The sequence below is a fragment of the Orycteropus afer genome, unplaced genomic scaffold, assembly GCF_000298275.1.
Source record: "Orycteropus afer afer isolate SDZICR_OR568_19922 unplaced genomic scaffold, OryAfe1.0 scaffold00061, whole genome shotgun sequence".
NCBI classification, from domain to species: Eukaryota; Metazoa; Chordata; class Mammalia; order Tubulidentata; family Orycteropodidae; genus Orycteropus; species Orycteropus afer.
In genome coordinates, this window is record NW_006921648.1 from 2,621,542 (window position 1) to 2,646,075 (window position 24,534).

Below are 24,534 nucleotides of genomic sequence, written 5' to 3' on the forward strand. Positions count from 1 at the left end.
AAAGAAGGAAACCAGGAAAAGGGAAGAAAAGGGAAAAGGGGGGGGGGGGGCAATGACAGGGGAGAATGTAACTGCCATACAGCTTGACGGGGTGGGCGCTGCGTGGGTACACAAATTTCCACAAATGCATCAAACTAACACTTAAGATCTGTCCATTTCACTCTACCTAATTGTAACTCAGAAGGCTGGCGGTTCAAACCCACCAGCCACTCCTCAGAAGTAAGGTTGGGCAATCCTACTTCTGTAGTGATACTGCCTCAGAAACCCAAGGAGGGGTCGCCCAAGGAGGGGTGGCTATGAGTCAGGGCTGGTTTGACGGCACATAACAACAACAACAATTGTAACTCCAGTAATACTCAAAGTAACAATAAAACATTTTTAATAAAATGTATCTTAACACTAGATGCTAAATGTTTACCTCTGACTGGTAGTGTATCAAGATTCATTGGGTTTTCTCACAAATGTTATCTTCAAGGCAGTCAGCTGGGAAACTTAGAAGTTTTCAATGTTGCTACTACGCAAAACATTAGATCAGTTTTTGTTGCAGAAAATAGTCAGGTACAAAGTTAACTAGGAAAAAGAGATATGCCTTTATTTAAACAAGATACACACATAAATAAGACAGGCCGGGAAAGCCTCAGGGAGCCCTGGTGGCTCAGTGGGTGAAGTGTTCAGCTGCCAAGCAAAAGGTCAGTAGTTTGAACTCACCAACAGCTCTGAGAGAGAAAAGACCGAGCACTTGCTCCCATAAAGGCACCAGCCTAGACAGACCCTATGGGCAGTCCTCTGTCCTACAGGTCACTGTGAGTAGTAATGAACTCAGGGGACACGGAGGAAAAACGTCAGAAGCTAACAAGTATGACTTGGTGACAGGAGCACAGGCTACATTTTCTCCTCTAGACTCTCATATGTTTTCAAAATGCTGTACAATAAATGCCAACTTTTTATTATGAGAAGGAAATGTCCCCCCAAAGCATGAGAAAAGCAGTGTCATTAACATTTTGAGTTTTTAGAGACTGACTCAAATCCTTCGTGTACCAAAGCTAACTGTTTTCTGAAGGGTTTTTAGTCCATACCAGGCACTGGGCTGAGGACGCCACACACGAGCTCGCTGACGCAGCATAATTCCATGAACGAGAGGGTGATCACTGCTCTCCTGGAATCTGCTTAACAGCTCTCCAAGGTGGGCACTGTCATTATCATCATGTAAAGTCCAGGAATAAAGAAAAACAGGGGCCCAGAAAGGTGAAGTCACTTTCCCACAGCTAATCATCAGTGGAAGATGGATTTGAACTGCGGAAGCTCAGACCTGGGCTCGGGCTGAGCTGCGGCTACGAAGCACTGTCAGGAGAGCCGAGGACCACCGAGGCCAGCCATGTAAGGTCACATACCACCTCGTATGACTCAAAGTGTCAAGAAACACATTCTTGGCTGAGCACCGTGCTCCCAACCCCACATTCTAAAGCGCAACAGGAAGATGTGGGAGGCGTGTCAACTGCTGACCCCCGCTGCGCCCAGCGTGCGCCCACAGGGTTCCCCACACCCCACGCTGCGCGGCTTGCTTCCAAGCTTGCAGGCTTTTCATTCTGGACAGTGACAAGTGGTTTTCGTTGTGGTCTTTAACAGAGGCTGTTAGAATGTGTGCTACACAATCCCTGACTTTCTTTTCATTGCCTTAAGGACCAGACGGATGACATTACAGGAAGGAGGGACAGCATCCGACAGATGTCCACTCTGGTTCCTCTCAGTAGGAAACGCCGGAAATTTCCAGTGTCTTTCCAAAACAGAGCAGGTGGCCGAGCCGTCCCTCTAGTAGAGCTGGTGGACTGCCGCCCCTTCAGGGGCTCATTCGTGCCTCCTCCTCCTCGACTCCAGGCTCCTTCAGAGCACACGGTCTCTCTCAGAGGGGGGCCCTGACTGACACTACCTGCATCACCTGGGAGCTGTGAGAAATGCAGACCCCCAGGCCTCGCCCCAGGCCCACTCCATCAGAAACTGCAGGTGGGCGCGGCCTCGGGGGTGCACAGGCCCCGAGAGTCCTGCCAGGGCCATGACTTCAAGAAGCGCGGCCTCCCAGCTTCTGGCTGAACGCAGGATCGCCTCCTCGGGAGAGCGCCAAGTGAGGCGCTCTCTAGCTGTTCCTGTCGAGCGTTCTCTATGTTCTTAAAGGATATTCCAAAAAATCTTATTAAAAAAATAATCTCTAATCCAACCTCCTGTGAAGAAGGCTTACATACGAACTATTCTGGTCCCTTTCAGACCGTGAGTTATGAGAAAGGGTTAAAAGGATTTCTAAGGCCACAAAGAGAGTTTCCATCAGCCTTCGAATGAGGAAAGGTTCTGGCCCTGTTGGCCAAACACATCACACCATCCTCCTCTCTCCACCTGCCTGTGTTCCTCTGCACCTTCTCTGTAAAGTCACAGGTCCCCAAACCCGGCCAGGAGTGTCCCTTCAGTACGGGCGTCACTCCTAAATCCTGCTTATTATATGCGGGTTTCTTTCGCTTTCCTTCTAAAGGACAAGCATTTGGGTTCCTTTCTGTAGGAAACCAGAACAGCCACTAAGAACGGTCACAGGCAGACCTGTCGGGTTTGCACCCGCTGCAATGGAGGGAGAGATGGGCTCTGTTCCCAAGCTGCGCCAGCCTGCTAACGCTCCCACCATGCTACCGGGACGGCCTGTCTCTGGTTAAAAGATCCCTGTGAAAGTCACACAAAACCAGGCGTGAGAAAGGGGATGCCGTCACAAACGCCAAGAAGGCTGAGAAGGACTGGAATTCCAGTACAACTCTAAGGTAACGCACACCAAAGGCTGAGTTGGGAATGGTTTTCTGTTCAGATATTAATGGTAACAGTGACCCAAGAGGTGGGGGCATGGGTGAGTGACCAACCAGCCTAGCTTGCCCTTACTCACCCTGTGAGCATGCAGAGCTGGCCAACTTCTGGGGCTCCTTTTCTTAAACTGCAGTAGTGCCTACACTTCATGATTTTTAAAAGGAGGATTAAAAGAGTTAAATACCTTGAGTATTTCTCAAAATCAAAGTGAATTCAGACTTTTCCAAAAGAAAAATACAATAATCCAAGAGACCAAGTCTGAAAGGATCATGAGCCAAAGAAGACCGTCAAAGCGTTGTCCAAGATCCTAAGCCCCCCCAGACAAGGAAGCTGGGGCCTCCCACTGGCACAGGTGGTGTCTCTTAACTCCCCAGGGACAGAACTTTCCAGTACTATTCACACTGGTCCAGAGGACAGATGTTCACATGACACACATATCAGAATCTGGCAAAGACACCAAAAAGGAACCATGGATCAATCTCAGAATTGATTAGGGAGCAGCAAAAAGGCTAAATGAAGCACCAGGAAAGAAAATTCAGTGACGCATTAACTTTCAATTTCCTAATCACGGGACTGGTTCCACTCGGCATCAGGAGACCCTCTGGGATAGTCTGTCGCAAAAATAAAACAAAAGAGGAAAATCACAGGGTGATCACCATGGATGCTGAAAAGGAACCCGATAAACCCAGCATCTGATGAATGAGGACGAGATCATTCCCCAATCTGAAAAAGACACACACTTGTTGGCTGCAGACCAAAGCTAACATCATACGTCAGAATAAAAACACTCGCTGTATCTCTGCTCAGATACAAGGCAGATACAAGGCAGGGACGCCCAGGCAAAAGCGCTGGTAGAAATACCGGCAGGCAGGGCAGAGACCAAAGTACCAAAAATAAAAAGGACGGCTTTCTAACTCAGCAAACCCCAGAGACGCACTGGTGAAGAATCCAAACGAGAGAATTCTGAAAAGTGGCCTGGTGACCAACATGTCGTGCACACACAGATACCTCTGTTACACTCAAAACAACAGCTGCTTAGAGAGATGGAAGCACCCGCCCCGAAAAGCAACAAAAAAACGAAACACACCCAGAAACGAGAACGGTGCAGTGCCCAGGAGGAGAAATTGATGGTAGGCTCCACGCAAAGGCGGGACCTGGATTTCCAGGGTAAGACAGCCCAGGAAGCCACAGCACCGTCAAACGATCAAACTCCTACAATGATGTATGACATTCAACACAATCACAATCAAAGTGCCAACAGCGTTTGGGTTTTAGGAATTTGAAAAACGGTTCGAAATTTTTCTAAAACCGTTGTGTCTCCACCTCAGCTGCCATTAAAATCACCTGCACCACTACGGAGCCTATTAATTCCCAGGCCGCGCCACCAGAGACCCTGGTGGACTGCTGCGCAGGGGGGCGCAGGCCCAGCAAATTCTGACCTGCAGCCTGGGGTGGAGACAGGCACACACGGAAGGGAGCACAGAATGGTAAAGACGATACTGGCATCCCTGGAAGGAATGAAGGGCAATTCACTCCATCACCACGTAATTCATTCATTCAACAGCTAGGGTCAGCTCCCCGGGACAAAAACCTCGACGACAAATCAGAATTAGACCCAACGCCCAGTGCAAGGCAACGGAACTAAGACGTCTACACCAAAAATGGTGTCACATCAACAGGGAAACCACAGATGACATCTCAATCAATGGGACTGCAGCGACTGTAACTTTGAAAAATGTATTTTGGATCCCTCTCTCACTGATCGTAAGAGCCGAAACACATCCTGGCTTAAAGAGTCCAGCTGCAAGGGGGAATCTCCCAGAGCCCAGGTAACTCTGGAACAGGGAAAGCACGACACAAAACTCAGAAGCCACGCCGGCCCTGGCGCGAGAAAGCTGAGCGCCTTCTGGCAGGAGGCTTGCTGGTGGGGTGGGGAGCTCCGAGGTGCACCTATCAGCAGAGCTACAAGAGCTCTGTAACCCTCGCTAGAGCGGGGCAAAGGCCAGAGAGCGGCGGGCCTGCGGGCATGGCCGAAGGGAGGCTGTCCTGATCGCACAGCATGTCCCTGAACCTGAATTGTAACCTGTTACTTTCCTACTAAACCCTGTAATCATTGGGGGAGAAAACGTAAAAACCATAAAGGAAAAACTAGATAAATTCCTTTCCATAAAAAGGGAAAACATCCATATGGTAAACACACAGCCCCATCACATTGCGAGCCTCTGTGGTCACGTTCCTGGTAAGACAAATTCTGGCAAATGAAAATAGGGGAGGGAATGGACACATTTATTAAAAGGCTTCTACCTCTAATATACAAAGAATTCTCACAACCCAACAACAAAACATGGGAAAAAATTCAACAGTAAAGTAGACAATTATAAGCTAACAATCAGCAAACAATAAAGGCCATTGAATTTATAAAAAGATTCATTACAAACAAAAGCTAACTAGAACTTGAGATTTTACAGAACAAATGGCAAAAAGTGAAAAGAGGAGCAGCCAGTGATGGTGAGACCTGTTGACGTTACGGGCCATTGAGTCGGATCGACTCATAGCAACCCCCCCCCCCGGGTTTCCAAGGCGGTATCATTATGGAAATAGATTGCCCAACCTTCCTTCCAAGGAGTGGCTGGTGGGTTTGAAGGTCAGCAGTCAAATGTCTTAGGCATCAGACTTAGGGGACAGGAATTTGTTCATTTTTAGTTACAGTGTAATCTGCACAATACTTCTGGGGAGTATGTGTTGGTATCTGTGCTTTTTAAAAATGTCAATAATCCCTTAATCTAGAAATTCCACTTCCAAGGATCTACCCGGTAGATACAGTCACTCACTCGGCTATGGAAAGACACATGTACAGGTATGTTCAAAGCCAAACTACTGCAACTGTAAAACGCCAGAAACCACCTAAATGCCAACCAACACATGTTAGTCCTCTAAATTAACACACACCCAAATCAGGAAGAGGCACCAAAAACGGCCGAGAGTCGCCAACTACTGGGCACTCCCTGTCCAAAGCAAAGCAGAGTGAGAAAATCAAAGACACAAGAAAACAATTGGTTCAAAGGACTAGTTAATGGATCACGTGAACCCCAGTCTCCATGACCCTGAGACCAGAAGAACTAGATGGTGCCCAGCTACTACCACCAACCGCTCGGAAAAGGATCATGATAGAAGATCTTATACAGAGTCGGGGAAAATGTGGAATGAAACTCAAAATGATAAAAAAAAGTCCAGGCTTACTAGTTTGACACAATCTGGTGGAACCTCCCAGACGGTAGCCCTTAGTCACCCTTGGGTCCTGGAACTAAACTCACCCCCTGGCTCAACTTTCAGACAGATCTAAAAGATGAACAAGGACACCAGGGAAGGATACACTCCTTAGAACAATCAACTGGACGAGATGAGCAAGGGCAGCATCTGCCCAGGGGTAATTCAGGAGGCAGGAAGGGGCAGAAAGAAGGATGAAGGGGAACGGTAGCCACAGGGAGGAGGTGGGAAGAGCGCCGTTACATTGTGGGGACTACAGTCAGCGTCACGAAACAAAACGTGTATGGATTCTTCAATGGAAAACCAATGTGCTCTGTAAGCTTCCACCCAAATCACAATAAAAAACTGAAAAATGACAACAACAACAAAAAAAAGAATGCCTGAGAGCTACATGCAACATGGACTAATTTCCAACTTACACTGTCCGGTGTGTGTGTGGGGAGGATACGTATGTGTTTATTTCCCCCTCACGGATGTGTGTACTAGACTGTCTATGTTAAGAGGCGTTATCGACACACATAGCCCTGCACACGCAGGACCTCCTCCGCTGAACGGATAAGGAACAACAGCTGCCTTTGGCAAGAGAATCTGGGAGAACCAAAGGTCAGGAATAAGGGAGGTCACTTCTCAGGTCTTCCCTTTAAGCTGCTTGTTCAGTTGTTGTTAAACCGTGAATGATGTGACTTTTTAGAAACAAAACAACGCTTGTAACACAGTCTTTGACCCAGCAGTCTTGCTTTTCAGAGTCTATCCCACAATGCCTGTGGATGTGCCCTCACGGTCTACACCAGTGAAAAGGCAGGAACTAGAGAGACTTGTGCATGACAGAATGGGATGCTTGGCCATCAGCAGAAAAAACAAGAAAAATCCATCTGCGCTGATATGGAAAGGTACCTACTGCCTAGGAAGGTCACCTGTAGGCAGCAGGTCCTACAGGAAGGTGGTTGCCTATAGGCGGCAGGTCCTACAGGCAGGTCGCCTGTAGGCGGTGGGTCCTACAGGAAGGAGGTTGCCTGTAGGCGGTAGGAGACTTTCCCCATCAGCCAGGTCGGCTTCGTAGTTCTCTGCTTTATTGCGCTCTGCAGGTAACAGCGCCTTTTACAGATGCAAGGTCCGCGGCAACCCTGTGTCACGCAAGTCTGTTGGTGCCACTTTCCCAACAGCGTGTGCACACTTCATGTCTCTGTGACCCGTTTTGGTCATTCTTACAGTATTTCAAACCTTTTCATCATGCTATTGCACATTTAGTTGACTAGAGTTTGGTGTGAACGTAACTTTTCTATGCACTGGGAAACCAGAAAATCGGTGTGACTCACTTTATTATGGTGCTCCAGAATCACACCTGGGACATCTCCAAGGTGTGCCTGTGTCGTTAAGGGAACCACCAAGGAGCTTATGTCCTTTGGTCCCACTGTGTACTGAAAACGTAGGTTTGTAAATGCTACCTGTATACAGCTGTCGTGTCGAATCAATCTAACTCACAGTGACCCCTCCTTGGGTTTCCGAGACAGTATCTCTACGGAAGTAGATTGCCCAGTCTTCCTTCTGAGGAGTGGCTGGTGGGTCTGAACTGCCAGCCTTCTGGTGAGCAGTCAAATGCTTTAGGAACCATGCCACCAGAGCCACTCCTATTACCTGTGTAGAAGTGGTTACCTGTAAGGGGGGCTGGGGTGAGCTACTCTTTAAAACGGATTTCATAGGGAATATAAATCTCCTCGGCAATGATTCTGGTGAAAATATACATTCCAAAGATACACTATTTCAACAATTTCTCCAGGTACAACTCAGTGGCCCTTACCACATTCCCTGAGTTTCGCTACAACCGCGGCGGTGGGATAATGCAGTAAAGGACACAACTTGTAGTTAGTAAACAATTTTAAAAACCAAATTATCCTGCAGCACCGTCCCTTTCCCCCTCGTGCATGGTAAGATCATCTCCCCTGGCTGAGCTATGGTGACGCAACAGACAAGGACAGGCTGGACAGACCTTTGGCTCTCGATCTCTCCCACCCTCTCTGTCTTACATCCCACCCAAAGGGCATGCCAAGCCTTTCAGGAAGTTTGTCCCCAGCCCGTGGGTCTCTTCAGGACACCTACAAACAACGGAGCTGACTGTCGCTGCGTGCTCACCGGCTCACTTTCCAAGAGTAGACAGATGCTCACCACGCCCCGTCTGGACAAGCTCATGCTGGACAAAGGAAGGACCCCCAAGGATGGGGAGGGACAGCCTGGCAGACAGCAGACCGTGAAGGACAGCGCCACAACTGGCAAAACCCCGGACAACGCACACGACCGCTACCAAACCGCCAGGCTCAACAAACAACTGCAAGGATCCCACGTATGACTAAACCCTCACAAGCCGTGCCAACCGCCTAAGATAGGGATTATTAAGACTCTGAGTAAAAATGTGTAAAAGTAAATGATGATATAAGAGACGACTGGAAAGATGGATGTGCAGGGGACCTGAGATGGTGTGAAGAGACTACGTGGGGAATAATGGGTTGCATTACAGTGTGAAAGCCCAACTTTCAGAGACGGTCACGGCAGTTCTCAGAGCGTGGTCCAGGGAGCCAGAGGTCTTCTTCTTGGGGGGATGGAGAGAATCAAAACCATTTTCCTAAACAACTAAGACGCTCTCTGTCCTTTTCCCGCTAAGTACATGGTAGGATTTTCCAGAGTCTTCATGACATGTGATGAAGACCGTTTTCATATCTAATGGGGTAGATATCGGGAGCTCTGGTGGTGCAGTGCCTAAGGCGTTTGACTGCTAAGCAGAAGCCTCGCAGTTCAGATGAACCAGCCACTCCTTGGAAGGAAGATGCAGTAATCTACCTTGGTAGTGATGCCGCCTCAGAAACCTAAGGAGGGGTCGTTGTAAGTCGGATCTGATTCGACGGCAGCGAGTTTGGTTTGGTTTGGGGTAAATATTACCAGATATAATCCACACCTAGAAAATCCCTTTGGGTCCTCATTAATTTTTAAGATTACCCTCTTTTCGTACACATCCATGAAAATAACGTGCACCCATATCAAACACACAGAGTACACACAGGAAACTAACAGGCAGGGTGGCTGCGTTGTGTGGAAAAAACACCACACATCGTTTGTGTAAAAAGATAGTATTCAAGGGCCCCAAGACCATAGAGTTTGAGAACCAATGCATGGCTCTTACTTAACTTTGTGATCTGAATTCTTCAAAATAGAAAGGTTCCTACCTGGTAGGTGGAAGGAGGGGAGAAGTACTGCGAGGCAGAACATCACCCACCAGGGACCACACTCCATTCCCAATTCCCTCTCAACCCCAGGCCCTAAAGGACGTGCACACAGAGACCATCTCCAGGTGCCAGGGACCACTAACGTTTCCAAAGAAATAAGTGCTGTTTTAACTCTGAGCATTACTTCACTTCATTAAGTTTTAAAACAACAATCTTCCCCCTGGCCTGAGACAGGGCCTCCACACCAGCACTGAGCGCTCCTATCACCCCTGCAGGGAAACTCTGTTCTGCCCTTTCCGTCCCCTTCCCTCATTCGAGACCAACCAGACCCCAAGAACAGCCTGGCCAGCTTTCCTGTTCTGGAACTTGCTGTACCAAACACTGCCCGCAACAGGAGCACCGCGCAGGGGGTCAGAAAGCCCCGGTTGGAGGGTGTCTTCTGCAGCTCTTCCTGCACGGGGACCCCGCCTTCCGCCCTCCACCTTCTTCCTCCCGCGTCAGTTTTCGTCTTTCTCAGCCGCCTGCTCTCCAGCTCGGCCTTTCCCCCAGAGTTCAGCTCCCAGTCTCCACTGGTAAGGCTCTGGGCTGCAAACCGCAGTCCTGACTGTTCCCTGACCATTCACCCTTGCACGGGCCTCAGACCCACCTGAAGGGGGCTTAAAACCTAGACAGTGGGGCCAGCTCCTCAGTTTCTGCTTCAGGAGGTCTGGGGCAAGGCCTGAGAACATGCACTTCTAAGCCATTCCCAGGACACGCTGCAGGGTCTCGTCGGGGACCCAGGGCCCAGGCCTCCCCCGGCTCTGCCACCTTTCAGCCCTGCAATGTGGGAGGAGCTGCGCCGACATGCTCAGAACACAGGTGCTTCATCAGTAAGACAGAAGCCGTGACGATCAATACCTGACTGGGTAGTGGCAACGGCTAAGGCACTCGGCTCCTAACCGAAAGGCTGGAGGTCGGAGTTCACCCAGAAGCAGTTCCCAACGATCGGCCGCTGAAAACCCCACGGCACACAGCACTGCTGTGACACACTCGGGGTCACCAGAGTCAGTGTGGGGCTGACTGGCCAAGTCCAGTCACTGGTACTGGACAGGCACAGGGGAGGCCACAAGCCCCCTAACACGCTCACCACTGCAGGGAGGTGCCAGTTCCCAAGGGGAGTGAGTGTGCTCCTCTGTCCACAGCTCTCCCCCACAGGTGAAAAGCGGCACCCTGCCCAAACATGGCCTTCCACCGTCAAACACCACTGTCTGCAGGCCACTGTCCTGCTGGCTTCTTTGAGAAGTCTCATTCTAAAGACATCAGGCAGAGGCTGATTTGCTTGCAGCAAAACAACAGACAGGCATAAAGAGTGAACATCTACACCAGGGAAATACACTCCTTAGAACGATCAATCCTGGGCGAACAGAAGAGCAGTGTTTGCACAGGGAGACAGGCCAGGGAGCGGGAATGCCCGTGAAAGAAGGACACAGGGAAGAGGGAACTACAGGGAGGAAGTGGGAAGAGAGCTGTTCCATTGTGGGGGATTATGGTCAATGTCATGAAACAAAATGGGGAAGAAATGCTGTATAGAAAATGAATTTGCTCTGTGAATTTACACCCAAATTTAAATACATGAAGACAGACAGACATCGGGCAGAACTTTTACCCGGGAAAGAGGGGATCCGGATAACACACCCGTCTCTTCCAAGCCAGGTGGCATCTGCAAAGACCCCTGAAGTTTGGGCCCAGGGCCCCACTTAACGTGTTACTTGGTTTTGGGAAAAGCCAGCTGAGGGAGGAGATATCAAGCAATGTGCCACTCACCTTGGTCATGCCTCCGGCCTGCGCCGTGCTCAGTCCCGCATGGCTGGCCATTTGGGGTGACACCTGCGTGAGCGTCTCAGCCAGCACGCTGCCCGAGGCCCCCTGCATGGCCGGTCCAGGGTACGGCATCCCAGCTCCCCTTCCTCGGCCCGCAGCCCCGAGAGATCCATTCAAGACCTGCGTCTGCCCCTGCTGCGCCTGACTCATGAGCCCGTGGCCAGAGTTACTGTTGAGCAGGCCCTGGTGGGGCTGACTGAAGTTCGCGCTCATGCAGATCCCGGGCCCAGCCTGCGGCGCGGCGGGGCTGCTGCTCACCAGTCCCACCGGCTTTTGTGCTTGCGGGTTCAGTGCTTGGGAGGCAGGGGGGGTGGGCCCCGAGGTGCTGGCTGCCTGCTTAGGCAGGCTGGGGCCGGAAGAGTCCCCCTGGCTCAGCGGGCTCTTACCCATGGCCCCCAGGCTGGCCATGCTGGCGCTGTTGGGCGGCCCCTGGGCCTGGGCCCCAAGGCCTTGCTGCACGGGGCTGCTGGCGCTCACATTCCCGATTCCTGGGTTGATGCTAGAGCCACTGCCTCCTCGCAGAAGCTCCGACAGCTGTTTGTGTTTGGATGCAGCATCTGGAACAAGGTTCCCACTGTTTAAAAGGCCTAATTCTCCTCCATTGGGGATCAGTTCATCAGGAAGATCATTTTCCAAGTCAAACAATGATCCGAAATCTAGAAATTAAACAGAAACAGAAATGAGACATGAAGCAACTGTAAGAGCTTTCCAACTATCATATGTCATCATGATCTAAAACTCTAGGGCATTCGGCACGCGACACAAGCGTGTCTTCAGCCCACGACGCCAGCATGTCTTAAGAGTAACGTCAAGATGATCAGAAAGCTCACTTGAGAAAACAAAACAGAAGAACCGTTTTCAGATTCTGAGGAAGGAAAAGTTAAACAGAGAGCCTAGGCGGCAAGCCCTCCCAAGGTTCCATTGTGTAGAGTCTCAAACAGTCACTAAAGTGAGGGTATGGAGACAAACGCAAACACACAGTCAAAGGAGAACAAGAGCAAGACCCCAGACCCACTGGATCGCAACGGTAACCACTTTCAAGAACATGTGTGTGTGAACAACCACTGCGGAAATCAGCGTGGCAAGTCCTTGAAAAGATGGAATGAGAAATCCCATTTGATCCAGCAATCCCATTACTAGGTATACATCCTAAAGAAGCAACAGCCAGGACAAGAATAGACATATGCACACCCACGTTCATCGCAGCACTATTCACAATAGCAAAAAGATGGAAACAACCTAGGTGTCCATCAACAGAAGAATGGATAACCAAACTGTGGTACATACACACAATGGAATACTATACAACCCCAAAGAATAATGTAGAATCTGCAAAACACCACATAACGTGCATGAACTTGGAGGACATTATGCTGAGTGAAATAAGTCAATTGAAGAAGGACAAGTATTGTATTTAGTCCACTATTGTGGGAAAAAAAAAAGTCAAGGAAACGTTTATATGTGGATGGAAACTTTCTTAGCTGGTCACTAGGGATGGGAGGGGAGGGGAGGGAACACTGCTAGATAAGGAGAGACAAGTACTGATGTGGCTGAAGGGAAAGGTAATACACAAAAAGCAACTGACCAACAAAGTAACACTAAGGAAAGGGAAGACACAGAGAGGTACGTACAGAAGAGGTACAGAGAACAAAGACAAATGCTTTTATACATGCAATACTGAATAATCAGTGATAACAAACACTAATCTACGGGTAGACAGGTAAGTAGACAGGCTGAAGGACCAGGTATGTCTAGGCAAAAGGGAATATACCCATAACCATAAATAAGGCTGGCAGACGTTATCTCTACATACATATTTGTATGTGCTGTAAGAATGCCCATATACGAGTAGTGACTGGGTTCTTAAAAGCTAGCAAGCTGCCATCTAGATGCAACAATGGGTCTCTCCTCATCCACAGCAAAGAAGAACGAAGAAAACCAAAATTCATGGAAACAATTAGTCCTAGTGACTGGTACACCATCCGATCTGCAGCCTATACGACTATGAGACCAGAAGCACTAAATGGTGCCTGGCTACTACTGTCATCCACTTGGAAGGGGATCTATGTAGGAGATCCTTGATAGAGAGGGAGAACAACGTGAAACAAAACTCAAAATCATTTAGAGAAAAAAAAAAAAAAAAAAAGAGGGGGGGACCAGGTTTGCTGGTCTGATAGGGCCTGGTAGGAGCATGAGACTATGGCCCCTAGCTGCCCTTCAGATTTGGAATTGAACCCACACCTGTGGTTTCCAGCCAAACAAAAGACAGGCATATGAATTGAACATTTACCTCAAGTAGATACACTCCTTGGAGAGAACAATCACGGGAGAAAGAAGGGCTGCTTATGCACAGGCAGACAGCTCAGGGGGCAGGAGTGTATGGAGGGATGGACACAGGGAAGAGGTAACTATGGGGAGGAAGTGGGAGGGGAGCTGTTGCATTGTGGTAAACTGTGGTCAATGTCACGAGACAAAGTATATGTGAACCGCTGTATGGAAAGTGAATTTGCTCTGTAAACCTTCACCCAAATCACAATTAAAAAAAAAAAAAAAAAAAAGGAATGTCCATATAACTAGAATAAGGGCAAGGTTATGATAACGTCTTGGCTACAAACACCCTGAGGGAGCAAGTTATTAGACCTGTGGGCTTGGGACCATGGTTGCAGGGGATAGCAAGCTCAAATGGTGTAACATACTCCACAAAAATAATGCTCTAAAGATCTTAAAAGCTTGCAAGCAGACATCTAGATGCAACCATGGGTCTCTCCTCATCCAGAGCAAAGAAGAATGAAGAAAACCAAAGATTCATGGAAACAATTAGTCCTAGCGACTGGTATACCATGTGATCCACAACCTATACAACTATGAGACCAGAAGAACTAGATGGTGCCAGGCTACCACTGTCAACCACTCGGAGGGGGGTCTTTGTAGGAGATCCTGGATAGAGAGGGAGAATAATGTGGAACAAAACTCAAAATCATTGCGGGGAGGGGGGGCAGCTTTGCTGGTCTAATGGAGCCTGGTGAAACCACTGAGACTATGGCCCCTAGCTGCCCTTCAGGTTTGGAATTGAACCCACTCCAGTGGCTTCCAGCCAAACAAAAGACAGGCATATGAGGTGAACATTTACCTGAGGTAGATACACTCCCTGGAGAGAACAATCATGGGAGAAAGAAGGGCTGCTTATGCACAGGGAGACAGCTCAGTGAGCAGGAGTGTATGGAGGGATGGACACAGGGAAGAGGTAACTATCCGGAGGAAGTGGTAGGGGAGCTGTTGCATTGTGGTAAATTGTAGTCAACGGCATGAGACAAAGCGTATGTGAACTGCTGTACGGAAAGTGAATTTGCTCTATAAACTTTCACCCAAATCACAATAAAAAACATTAAAAAATAAAAAACAATGCTCTACATCCTACTTTGGTGAGTATCAACTGGGCTCTTAAAAGTTTGCAAGCAGCCATCTAGGTGCAACAATTGGTCTCTCCTCGTCCAGAGCAAACAAGAATGAAGAAAACCAAACACGCATGGAAACATTTAGTCCAAGGGACTAGTGGGCCATGTGAGTGAGTCTCAGCCTGTATGACCCTGAGACCAGAAGAAGTAGATGGTTCCCAGCTACCACTGTCAACCACTCAGAGAGGGATCAGTGCAGGAGATCCTGGATAGAGTGGAAGAAAAATGTGGAACAAAAGTCAAAAATCATTTAAAAAAAAAAAGACCAGGCTTACGGGTCTGATAGAAACTGGTGAAACCCCCAGGACTATGGGCCCTAGTCACCCTTCAGGCTTTCCACAGCATGCTGTTGAAGCTGTAGAGGTAACTTTTTTTAAGGATATACAGAGAAAAAACAAAAACCCACTGCCGTGGACTCTGACTTATAGCACCTGTAGAGGACAGAGTGGAACTGCCCCATAGTATTTCCAAGGCTGTCAGTCTGTACAGAAGCAGACTGCCCCATCTTTCTCCCACAGAGCAGCTCGTAGGTTCAAACCACCAGGTGACCTTTTGGTTTGCAGTTGAGTAGTTAGCCACTATGTCACCAGAACTCCTTAAACTGAAAATGGTTCAAAATAAAGAGATTAAAAACACGTGTGTCTTATGACCAGGTTAATGTCACCCATGCCACTTGGTGAAAACCACAGACTTCACAGGGTAAGGGACAGAGGGTTCGAGCAGATAATTATCACAGAGGAAGAGAAAACAGTCAACGAAACAGAGCGTCCTCCCCGGTAACCACGCAGGTGGAGATCAAGCACGCGCTGTCCTCTGGTCCCCCTCAAAGCTGACAGTCCTCTGCAGGTGTGTCTCTGTGCGCTCCTCACTCCCTCATCTCCCATTACTCTTCAAACCCCACCAACCAGGAGAGGCCCACGTGAGCAGGGCCGGACCTGTGGAGACAGTGGGTCACGGGATGATCCGTCACGGTAACTGAAGAGAGGCCCGCTTTGCAGAGGCAGCTGGGGCCAGCGGTTACAGACCTCAGACGCACCCGGCGGGCTCTCCGTCCCAGCTCCAGCCCGGCTCTCCCGCCCAGCCGCGGGACCGCGGGCGAATGACCAACCGCTCTGCGCCTGTGTCCTCTACGCCTCGCAGGGTCCTCGTGACGGTTACACGAACGTGCAACTGTGATGCACCTACAACGGCGCCCGCACAGGGTGAATGCCAAGGATTAGTTTACAGCTCTCATCGCTGCTACCCGGTAACAGGAAGGCTGTGGAAACCGCTGTACACAGTAGTGTCCGTCTGCCACAAGCAGCATGAGTTATGCAGAAATGTGGGAAGGAGTTTCTAGAGTGTGTAAAAACATATGCAAATAAAAAACGTACACCACATGGCACACAGAGTAAAACCAGAACTAATTAAAAGTATGTGCAGCGGACAGCAGCTGGTAAGGAACATGCCAGAAACAAAAATGGGGGCACTGGTACGGGGGTGGGGGACGGGTCAGGGCACGCGGTGCTTCCCTTCCCTCTTCTAATTCCTCATGCCTCTCCTCTCCCTGCAACCACGTGCCTTCAGAAAACGAGACCCCTTTCCTCCCTCACAGCAGCCCCAACGACCACGAACCCACAAGCTCCCCTCCTCTGCTGGGGAGACCAGCCTGTTCCAAGATGGGGGCCAGGTGACTCCTGCAGGAAAGGGTTCCCTTCCCCGCTACAGGGAGCGGTTGTTGTTGTTGTTATGTGCCGTCGAGTCAGCCCTGACTCATAGCGACCCCTCCTTGGGTTTCCGAGGCAGCATCACTACGGAAGTAGGACTGCCCAACCTTCCTTCCGAGGAGTGGCTGGTGGGTTTGAACCGCCAGCCATCTGGTGAGCAGTCAAGTGCCTTAGCCACTATGCTACCAGAGCTCAAGCTGATCCCTGGATCCCGTGTCCCTTGCAGGTGACACCTCCCAGCTAAGGGGCTCTGTAAGGGAGTCTGCGGACACAGCTCTGGAAAAGGTTTTCTATCCCAATAGGAGACGGCCCTATTCCACTGCATGCCACCAGGGAACCATGGCGACTCTCCTGCCGTGAAGAGGGGTCGCCAAACACCAGGCATCCCTGAGCCGCTGAATTATCCAACCTGGGAGCCTCACTCCTTCAGACGGGTCCTGGGAGATGACGCGCGTGCTCCCACTTCAGCCGCTGGAGCTGTTTACTGTCACCTGCGGTTGGAACCATGTCTACAGAAGACATCCCAGGCCCCCCGAATACACCCCTCCCTTCTTCTCAGCCCTCCTCTCACACAGTGAGCTGGCTCCCCGACAACCACCTTTCTGCCCGCCTGCCTCTCTCTAAGAAACCCACTTCCAACCCCCACCCCAACTAGACACTGTCTCAAAGAGCTACCAGGAACTTCTGAGGCTACCCCTGCAGAACGGACCGGCCCTCCTGTGAGCCCCGGAGGTTCTCCGTGCACTTACACCTCTCACCATTTCTCCTTCCTCCCACACTCTGAGGGTTGGTACCGCTTGCCAAGCCCACGCCCGCACACGCACACACACAGACACACACAGAGTTTTGAGACCAGGCTGCAGAAAGCCTCACCCTGCCTCCCTGAGCTCCCTGGCCCGTCCCTCCTAAGCACACCCTTCAACACGATCCTGGTCACCCGCCAAGCTGTAGGGACTGACTGCTGCTGATCTAGTACTTAACGCGCGGTCCTTCGCACACACTGTCAGCTGTCCCCAGTCCTTCTCCTGAGGCAGACCCACTCAGGGCAGCAGCGTGTTAGCCGTGATCCCGGACAATGCTCGGCCCTTCTCGGCCATTTAGGAAGACGACAGGGCAGCTGATCTGCGGAGCGCCCTCCATGAGGGGCTGCGAGACACGTGACCCTGACTGTCGTCTTGTTCTGAATCGGAAAACAAGCTCACCATTCTCCCCAACATTACAGACGGGTGCCCTTACCGCCCCCAGGCTCACACACATGCACCAGCTCTTGCTCAGCACTCTTCCAACTCAGGAGCCCTGGGGGCACTGTAGTTAAAGGGCTCGGATGTATACCCAAATGTCCGGGGTTCAAACCCAGCAATTGCTTCGCAGGGGAGAGATGTGGCGGCGCTCTGTGTCTGTGTCTACGCAGGGGCGCGGGCGCCTGTCAGGGCCCAACACCAGGGGGCTCCTATTTACAACTCAGAACGGCCCGCAGCCTCCCCCAGAGGGCTCTCGCGGTGTCCCTGCGCACTGTTCCAGAGAAGGCCTGGGCTCAAAGGGGCAGGCAAACTCCAAAGAGCAGCGCCATCACCCGCAGGGTTTGCGGGCAGCCCCCCAGTTCCGCGCAGAACAATGGGAAGAAACCAAAGCCCGACAGGGCACACACCCTGACTTTCCGATCAGCCGTGTCCAGCGCCAAGCGCTTCTTCATCTCCGGGACGTGATCCCTTCCCCTCATCCCAGGGACTGGGGAGGTTGTTTTATTTTACACACACACAAACTTTTACTCTAAAATGTTTTTATCCTTCAAGATTCCCCCAACAACTTGCCACTCTCGGTTCACTGGTTTCCACTGACTGACGTTTTATTCCAGGCCTTGCCTGAATGCATGCACACTCGCTGTCACTATGAGCAGGCACCGAGTCTCAGGCTCACTGTAGTGGGTGTCCGTCCGTCCACCTTAACCATGGCCTCTCATCCTGGTTTGAGCAAACACACCTCCCAGGGACGGGGGTGGGGCAAGGGCTGACTAATTACACTAATGTCCCCACCTGCCGGGCAAACACCTCCAAGCGTGTACACCCAAATGCACAGGCAGATTGGGTGGGTGGGGTTTGTGGAGGGCGCCTGTAGACCCATACCACACCCTCCTTTCCCCACGGCCTGTCGCCACGGTTCCCTTCTCTCCAGTTCAAACACATGGGCGTGAAGCACGCAGGGCACAGTACTGCAACACAGCACAGCCACGCTTTCTATACAGTTAGTGTCCCAACTCACCCGGAGTGTGGCAGCCGACAATTCCAACCACCAGCAGTGCCTGGGAGTGGGCACTGAGCCGTCACCTCCGGTGCCAGGCAAGTGCCTCTCCTCTCCCTGCTGACGCCACCTCAAGGGCGCTCAAACGAGCAAGCAAACAACGAAGCCAAGGTCAAGCCCAAGAAGGAGCTGCAGGGGCTGAAACGCACAGCGCTCCTGGCCCCCCGGCTTCAGGGGCATCACCTCAGCGCGGACCCCCCAACTCCTGCAACCACCGCTGTCTAGGGACGGGAACTTCCTTTGGGGCTTCCTGGCAGCCAACCCGGGGTCCGCCCTGTCCATTAAGCTGACCCGAGAGAGATTGCAACTGCGAGGGCCCCCTCTCCCCGACACTCACAGAAGCCTGGGGCACCAGCAAGGACTTAGTGAGGAGAGAGTGGTGGCAAAGTTCAGTCGGTGTGGGGGGAGAAAGTCGTCACCAAGCGAGTGCAAGGCCACCTGCCATCTACACTGCAGGCACCTGAAACTGTTCTGGGTGAGGACCCACCTCAGAACATGGGGGGCAGATGTGGGCCCCACTCATGCTGAACCATGCTCCAAAACCAGAAACCAAACGCACTGCCATTGAGTCCTTGGGTTTCCGAGGCGGTATCACTACGGAAGTAGACTGCCCACCTTCCTTCTGAGGAGTGGCTGGTGGGTTTGAACCGCCAGCCGTATGGTTAGCAGTCCAATGCCTCGGGTAGCACGCCACCAGAGCCCCCCCAGAGCGTGTGTTTCACTCCACAAAGACCCTGAAGAAAGCCTTCCCTGTCACAGACTCAACCAGGTGAGCGGCCGTGCCCGTTGGCCCAGCTGTGAAACAGTTCTGTTTGAGCAAGGGCCCGAACGCACCAGCTGAACAAACCATCACAGAGTACACCTTCCTCCAGGGTTTCTGAACTCCATCCCTTCTCTCCCTTTAGAAATGCATGGGGAGCCCCAAATTTTGGCGTGAAAGGCCCCTGCACCGTTTCCACACCTCGACTGATTGGTGGAGCAGCGCGCGCCCTCTGTGAGCATCACAGTGGCTTCGCAGGGGACCCAGGGCCCGAATGCTCCCCTGTCCACCAGGGCCCACCAGGTCCTAGGCGCGCGAAGGATCTGAGAAGGGGCCAGGCCCAGAGGATCACGGTACCAGCTCTAACAAGTCTCATATCAAAGCTCTCAAGGGCTCACCCTCACATCTGTCACCACTGTCTTCAAACAGAAGCAGGAGAAGAGAGGCCGCTAAGAGGGGCTCTGGGACGTGGCACTTGTCCTCTAGAGGACCACTCGGGGACCTTTCCCTCAAGGGCTTCTTAAGGCGGAAACGTCATCACGGCGAAGGACACACAGCAGCTGACAGGGGCCTGAACCCACCAGAGAGCACTGACGCCGTCCTACTGCATGTCCACGGTGCTCTACTTCCAAGCACCAAAGGCCACCGCCACCCCACACAGGTTTCCTCCCTCGCCACCCTGCACTCTTGCCTGCCTTCAAAAAAAAAAGACGTTTTATCATATTCTTTTTGCATTACTTGCACTTAACACTGACTAGCCCAACATTCTCTTGAGTCTTTCAAGCACTAATCCGCCTTTATTCACCTCCCTGTGAGAGCTCACAGGAAGTTCTTAATTGCAAAGTCAAAACTGGATATAAAACACTTGAGCCAACCAGGGCAATGCACCCTGAAAAAGCTAACATCTAACGGTAAATTTTGTGATATATACTTTACTACAATAAAAAATTTTTAAAGAAAAAGGATTAACACCTGAAGATGAAGTCTGAGACACTTTCACATGGGAATCATATCACTAAATGGCCTGTAGACAATTCTAGCCAAAACCAAACCCACTACCAGGGAGTAGATTCCGACTCATCGCGACCCTGTAGGACAGAGGAGTATTGCCCCAGAGGGTTTCCAAGGCTGTCATCTTTCCGCTAGCTGAATGCCACATCTTTCTTCCACAGCAGCTAGTGGGTTCAAACCTCTACCTTTGGTTTCACAGCTGAGTGTTTCACCAACGTGTTACCAGGGCTTCTTGCAGACAACACCAGGCACAACCTCAATGTCCTTGTTAGTGTGTTTTCAATTAAACACTGGGCATCCCTCCCAGCTGGTCAAACAGCTCACGCACTCAGCCACTAACCCAAAGGCTGGGGTTCGAGTCCACCCAGAGGCCCCTCAGAAGAAAGGCCTGGTGATGTGCTTGAGAACCCAGCCACTGGGACCCTGGGGAGCACGGTCCCACCGACACCACGGGGCGCCGGGAGTCAGGGTGCGCCCACAGCACCTGGTCACTGGTCAGTAGACCGGGCAGGAAACGCAGCCTGGGAGGGCAGCGACAGTGCCCAGCCAGGTCCTGGCTCAGGCCCCACCTCCCTCACCTGCCGCCTCAGCGCTAAACCAGAAACGAAAACGGTGCCCGCCCCCCGGGCTGCTGGTGAAGGAGACCAGACCAGGTGTGCGTGGCACTCGGCTCAGTCAACAGTTATCGTCACTGCCACCCCCCGGCCCTCCCCGGCTGCTGGCACAGCGTGGTGCCGCGTAGCCAGGTCCCGGCACAGCCGCCTGGTCCCGGGCAGCCGCTGAGCAAATGCCACCTCTCGGCAGTTGAGACCCTGCCCAGGAGGGTCGGCCCTCCCCTTGCTTTGAAACTCCGCGGGGCTCGTCCAAATAACGCATCAGCAAGCGCTCGGGTGGAGCAGTGGCTGAGAGGTTGGCCGTGAACCCAGACTCTGCAGTTCAAACCCACTAGCCGCTCCACAGGAGACAGACGAGGCGGCCTGTTTCCACAAAGATGACGGCCTTGGGGACCCTGTGGGGCGGTTCCACTCTGTCACTGAGTTGAAACTGAATCGATGGCAGTGGGTTTTGGATTTTCCAACAGGGAGGAGTTAAAATACAAAGAAAAAAACACTGTTTAATTAGCACTTACACCATTACAAATAATTTTTAAGTTGGCTTTAAAACAAGTTCCCAAAAGACAGCTAACCTTTAGTTAGTTACTTTCCTACAATGAGTGTTAGGGAATACTGTCGGCAAACTTCTCCCCCCGTCCCCGTGCTTCGTGCGTCCTGCGTGCAGACGCCCCCGTCGCACAGAGCCGTGAGTTCCCTTCATTTTGATGCTGATCTGCCACGAAGCAGAAGTCCGGCCCTTCTCCGAAATCACTCCGCACACGCACCCCGCCTACCGTCCTCTGCGGCAGGAGTAAGGCCCTGTTCCCAGGCGCTCACGCTGGCCAGAACGCTCTGGGTTTACCTGTGAGACCCCCATAAAAGCCAGCCCCACAGACAGTTCTGAGTCGAGGTAGCCAGGCCTGGGCGCCACCAAAAGTGCTGTCATTCAAGTGCACTGGTGACGCAGCGCCCAGACAGGGACTAGGAGTGCGCAGGCCCGAGTAGGGCTTTGCAAGAGCAAAACCAGGGAGGGAAAGGCACCGCGAGAGGAGGACATCCCAAAGAGGCAGGGGCAGAAGGCAGCGTGCAGAGCGGTAACGGGCTGCTGACGTTTCCAGAGAGGAGCTCCCAAGCGGCAGAAGCCCTCGGTCGGTTGAGAGGTGGGCGCCATAGGCAGGAACCCACCACCACGTCCTGAGCGGGACCCAGATTCCTGAGGAATCATCGTTCCCACGTGCCCAGGAAATAATAAACTCCAAGTCCTGTCTGCGAGCCTAGGTGTTGAGGGCAGATAATCCAGTTTATAAACCCAATTTGCAGCTACATTACGGGACAAATACTCAGGGGGCTGAAGGACCGCCTAGGGGCTCCCCTCGACGGGAGCGGAACTTGCCTAAACGTCTGCTCTGGCATTTCCATGCAGAGGCCGGACCCCTGAAGGGGCCTGGAAGCAAGCTGTGCAGCCACGCAACCGACTGCCGTGAGCTCCAGCCACAGCAACTGAGAGGCGGGGCACAAGCCTGAGGGGAGGGGCATAAAAGGGCGCCTGCGGCAATTTCTCAAGACTAACTCCACTCGGAAAAGAGACAGTCTACTTCACGTGCTAATTTACTATTAAAATTTCAGCATTTGATTTTTTCACTCCCAAACACAATTCCTTGAATATTCGCCATTTACTTCCCTTCAAGAGCCCAAGGAGCTCTGGTAGTGGCTCGGTGGTGAAACCGTTTGTCTGTTAATCAAAAACGTCGGAGGTTCGAATCTACCAGCAGCTCTGTGGGAGGAAGAAGAGGCAGTCTGCTTCCATAAAGATTTACAGCCTTGGAAACCCTATGGGGCAGCTGTACTCTGTTGTCCTGAGTCAGGATCCACAGGACGGCAGTGGGTTTGGGAAAGAGCCCCAGGCAGTCCAGACTGAAGAGCTCTGGGCACAGGACCCCAAGTCACCAGACATGTCCTTCTGGGACTCTGGGATATACCCTCAGACAGCTAAGACAATCTGAAGTTTCCTACACGTGGCTGGTCTGTGGGTGGCCGCCCTTAGCCCTGATGGGGGAAAACCAGCCTTGGTGGGTACGAGCTGGAACAGAAGGTGGCTGTCCCAGCAGCAAGCCACCATCAGACCTACCACCCTGACCCAGCAGCCCCACCACCCTGACCCGGCAGCCCCACCACCGTTACCCAGCAGACCAACCATCCTGACCCGGCAGCCCCACCATACTGATCCAGCAGCCCCTAAACTTTCACCAGCCTGTCTGAACCAGGGGTCACAGAAAGGGGTTCACCTTCCTCCACCAGCACAGCTCGGGGGCACTGGGACCCCAGTGAGAAGCTGTCACCTGCTGCCTGTCACCCTGATTATGTGCTGAGGCTGGAGGGATCCTGCGGGACAGTCGTGGGAGAAGGAGTTTGGGGACTGAGCAATCTACCCTCTACAGAAGCGAGTCCCTGACCCTGGATGCCTGACTACTTCAGGCCACCTGGCCACACACACCATAAGGATAAGCAACTGGACTTGGGAGAGCCAAGTCCTTTGCCCCAGATGCACAGAGCTGCAGCAGGCAGGCCGCAAGACCAAGTCAGGGCACAAACGGGTGTGGAAGCATCAGTGTGCAACATATGCGGATGCGGGCACCGTGAGGACCAGACATGGGAATCGGTGCACAAAGTCCAAGAACTAGACACAAACCAGAAGCACCAGCGAGGTACAAAGTGATGATGGAGCGTGCCCCCCAAGCGGACGGCGCTCAGAAGGGACACACGCAGCACACCGTCCATCTACGCCGGCTCTGCACACGGCACCCACAGCTGCCACCAGCCACCAGCCAGCTGCCCTGAGGGAGCAAGCAGTAGGACCTGTGGGCTCGGGACCATGGTCGCAAGGGACATCAAGCTCAGTTGGCATAACATACCACACAAAAACATTGTTCTACATCCTACTTTGGTGAGTAGTGACTGGGGTCTCAAAAGCTTGCAAGCAGCCATCTAGAGACAACAATGAGTCTTTCCTCATCTAGAGCAAAGAACAATGAAGAAAACCAAAGACACATGGAAAAAATCAGTCCAAGGGACTAGTAGACCATGTGATCCTCAGCCTAAATGACCATGAAACGAGAAGAACTAGATGGTGTCCAGCTACCACTGCCAAACACTCGGAGGGGGATCAGTGCAGGAGATCCTGGATAGAGTAGGAAAACAATGTGGAACAAAATTCAAAATCATGGAAAAAGACCAGGTTTGCTGGTCTGATAGAACCTGGTGAGACCCCTGAGACCAGGGCCCCTAGTTACCCTTCAGGTCTGGAACTGAACTCACTCCTGTGGCTTCCAGTCAAATAGACAGGCATGTGGGGTCAACACTGACATCAGGCACACTCCTTAGGACGATGGATGGTGGGAGAACAGAAGTGCACCAGGAGACAGACTACAGGGGCGGGCAGGGGTGTACGGGAGGGCAGGACACAGGGGAGAGGTAACGATGGGCAGGAAGTAGGCAGAAACCTTTATATGGTGCGGAATTGCAGTCAACGTCATG

The 24,534-nt window shown here is 51.8% G+C and overlaps 1 protein-coding gene across 1 annotated transcript in view; it reads right to left on the reverse strand.

The window, feature by feature from the left end:
- Positions 1-11,970, reverse strand: part of LOC103195935 (CREB binding protein) — a 105,261-nt gene extending 93,291 nt beyond the window's left edge. Inside the window, exons 1-2 of the mRNA XM_007939577.2 lie at positions 11,934-11,970; positions 11,121-11,833 (exon numbers count right to left, since the gene is read on the reverse strand). Coding sequence (XP_007937768.2) covers positions 11,121-11,833; positions 11,934-11,970 — 750 coding nt within the window. The remainder of the gene's footprint in view (positions 1-11,120; positions 11,834-11,933) is intronic.
- Positions 11,971-24,534: the final 12,564 nt, after the last annotated feature.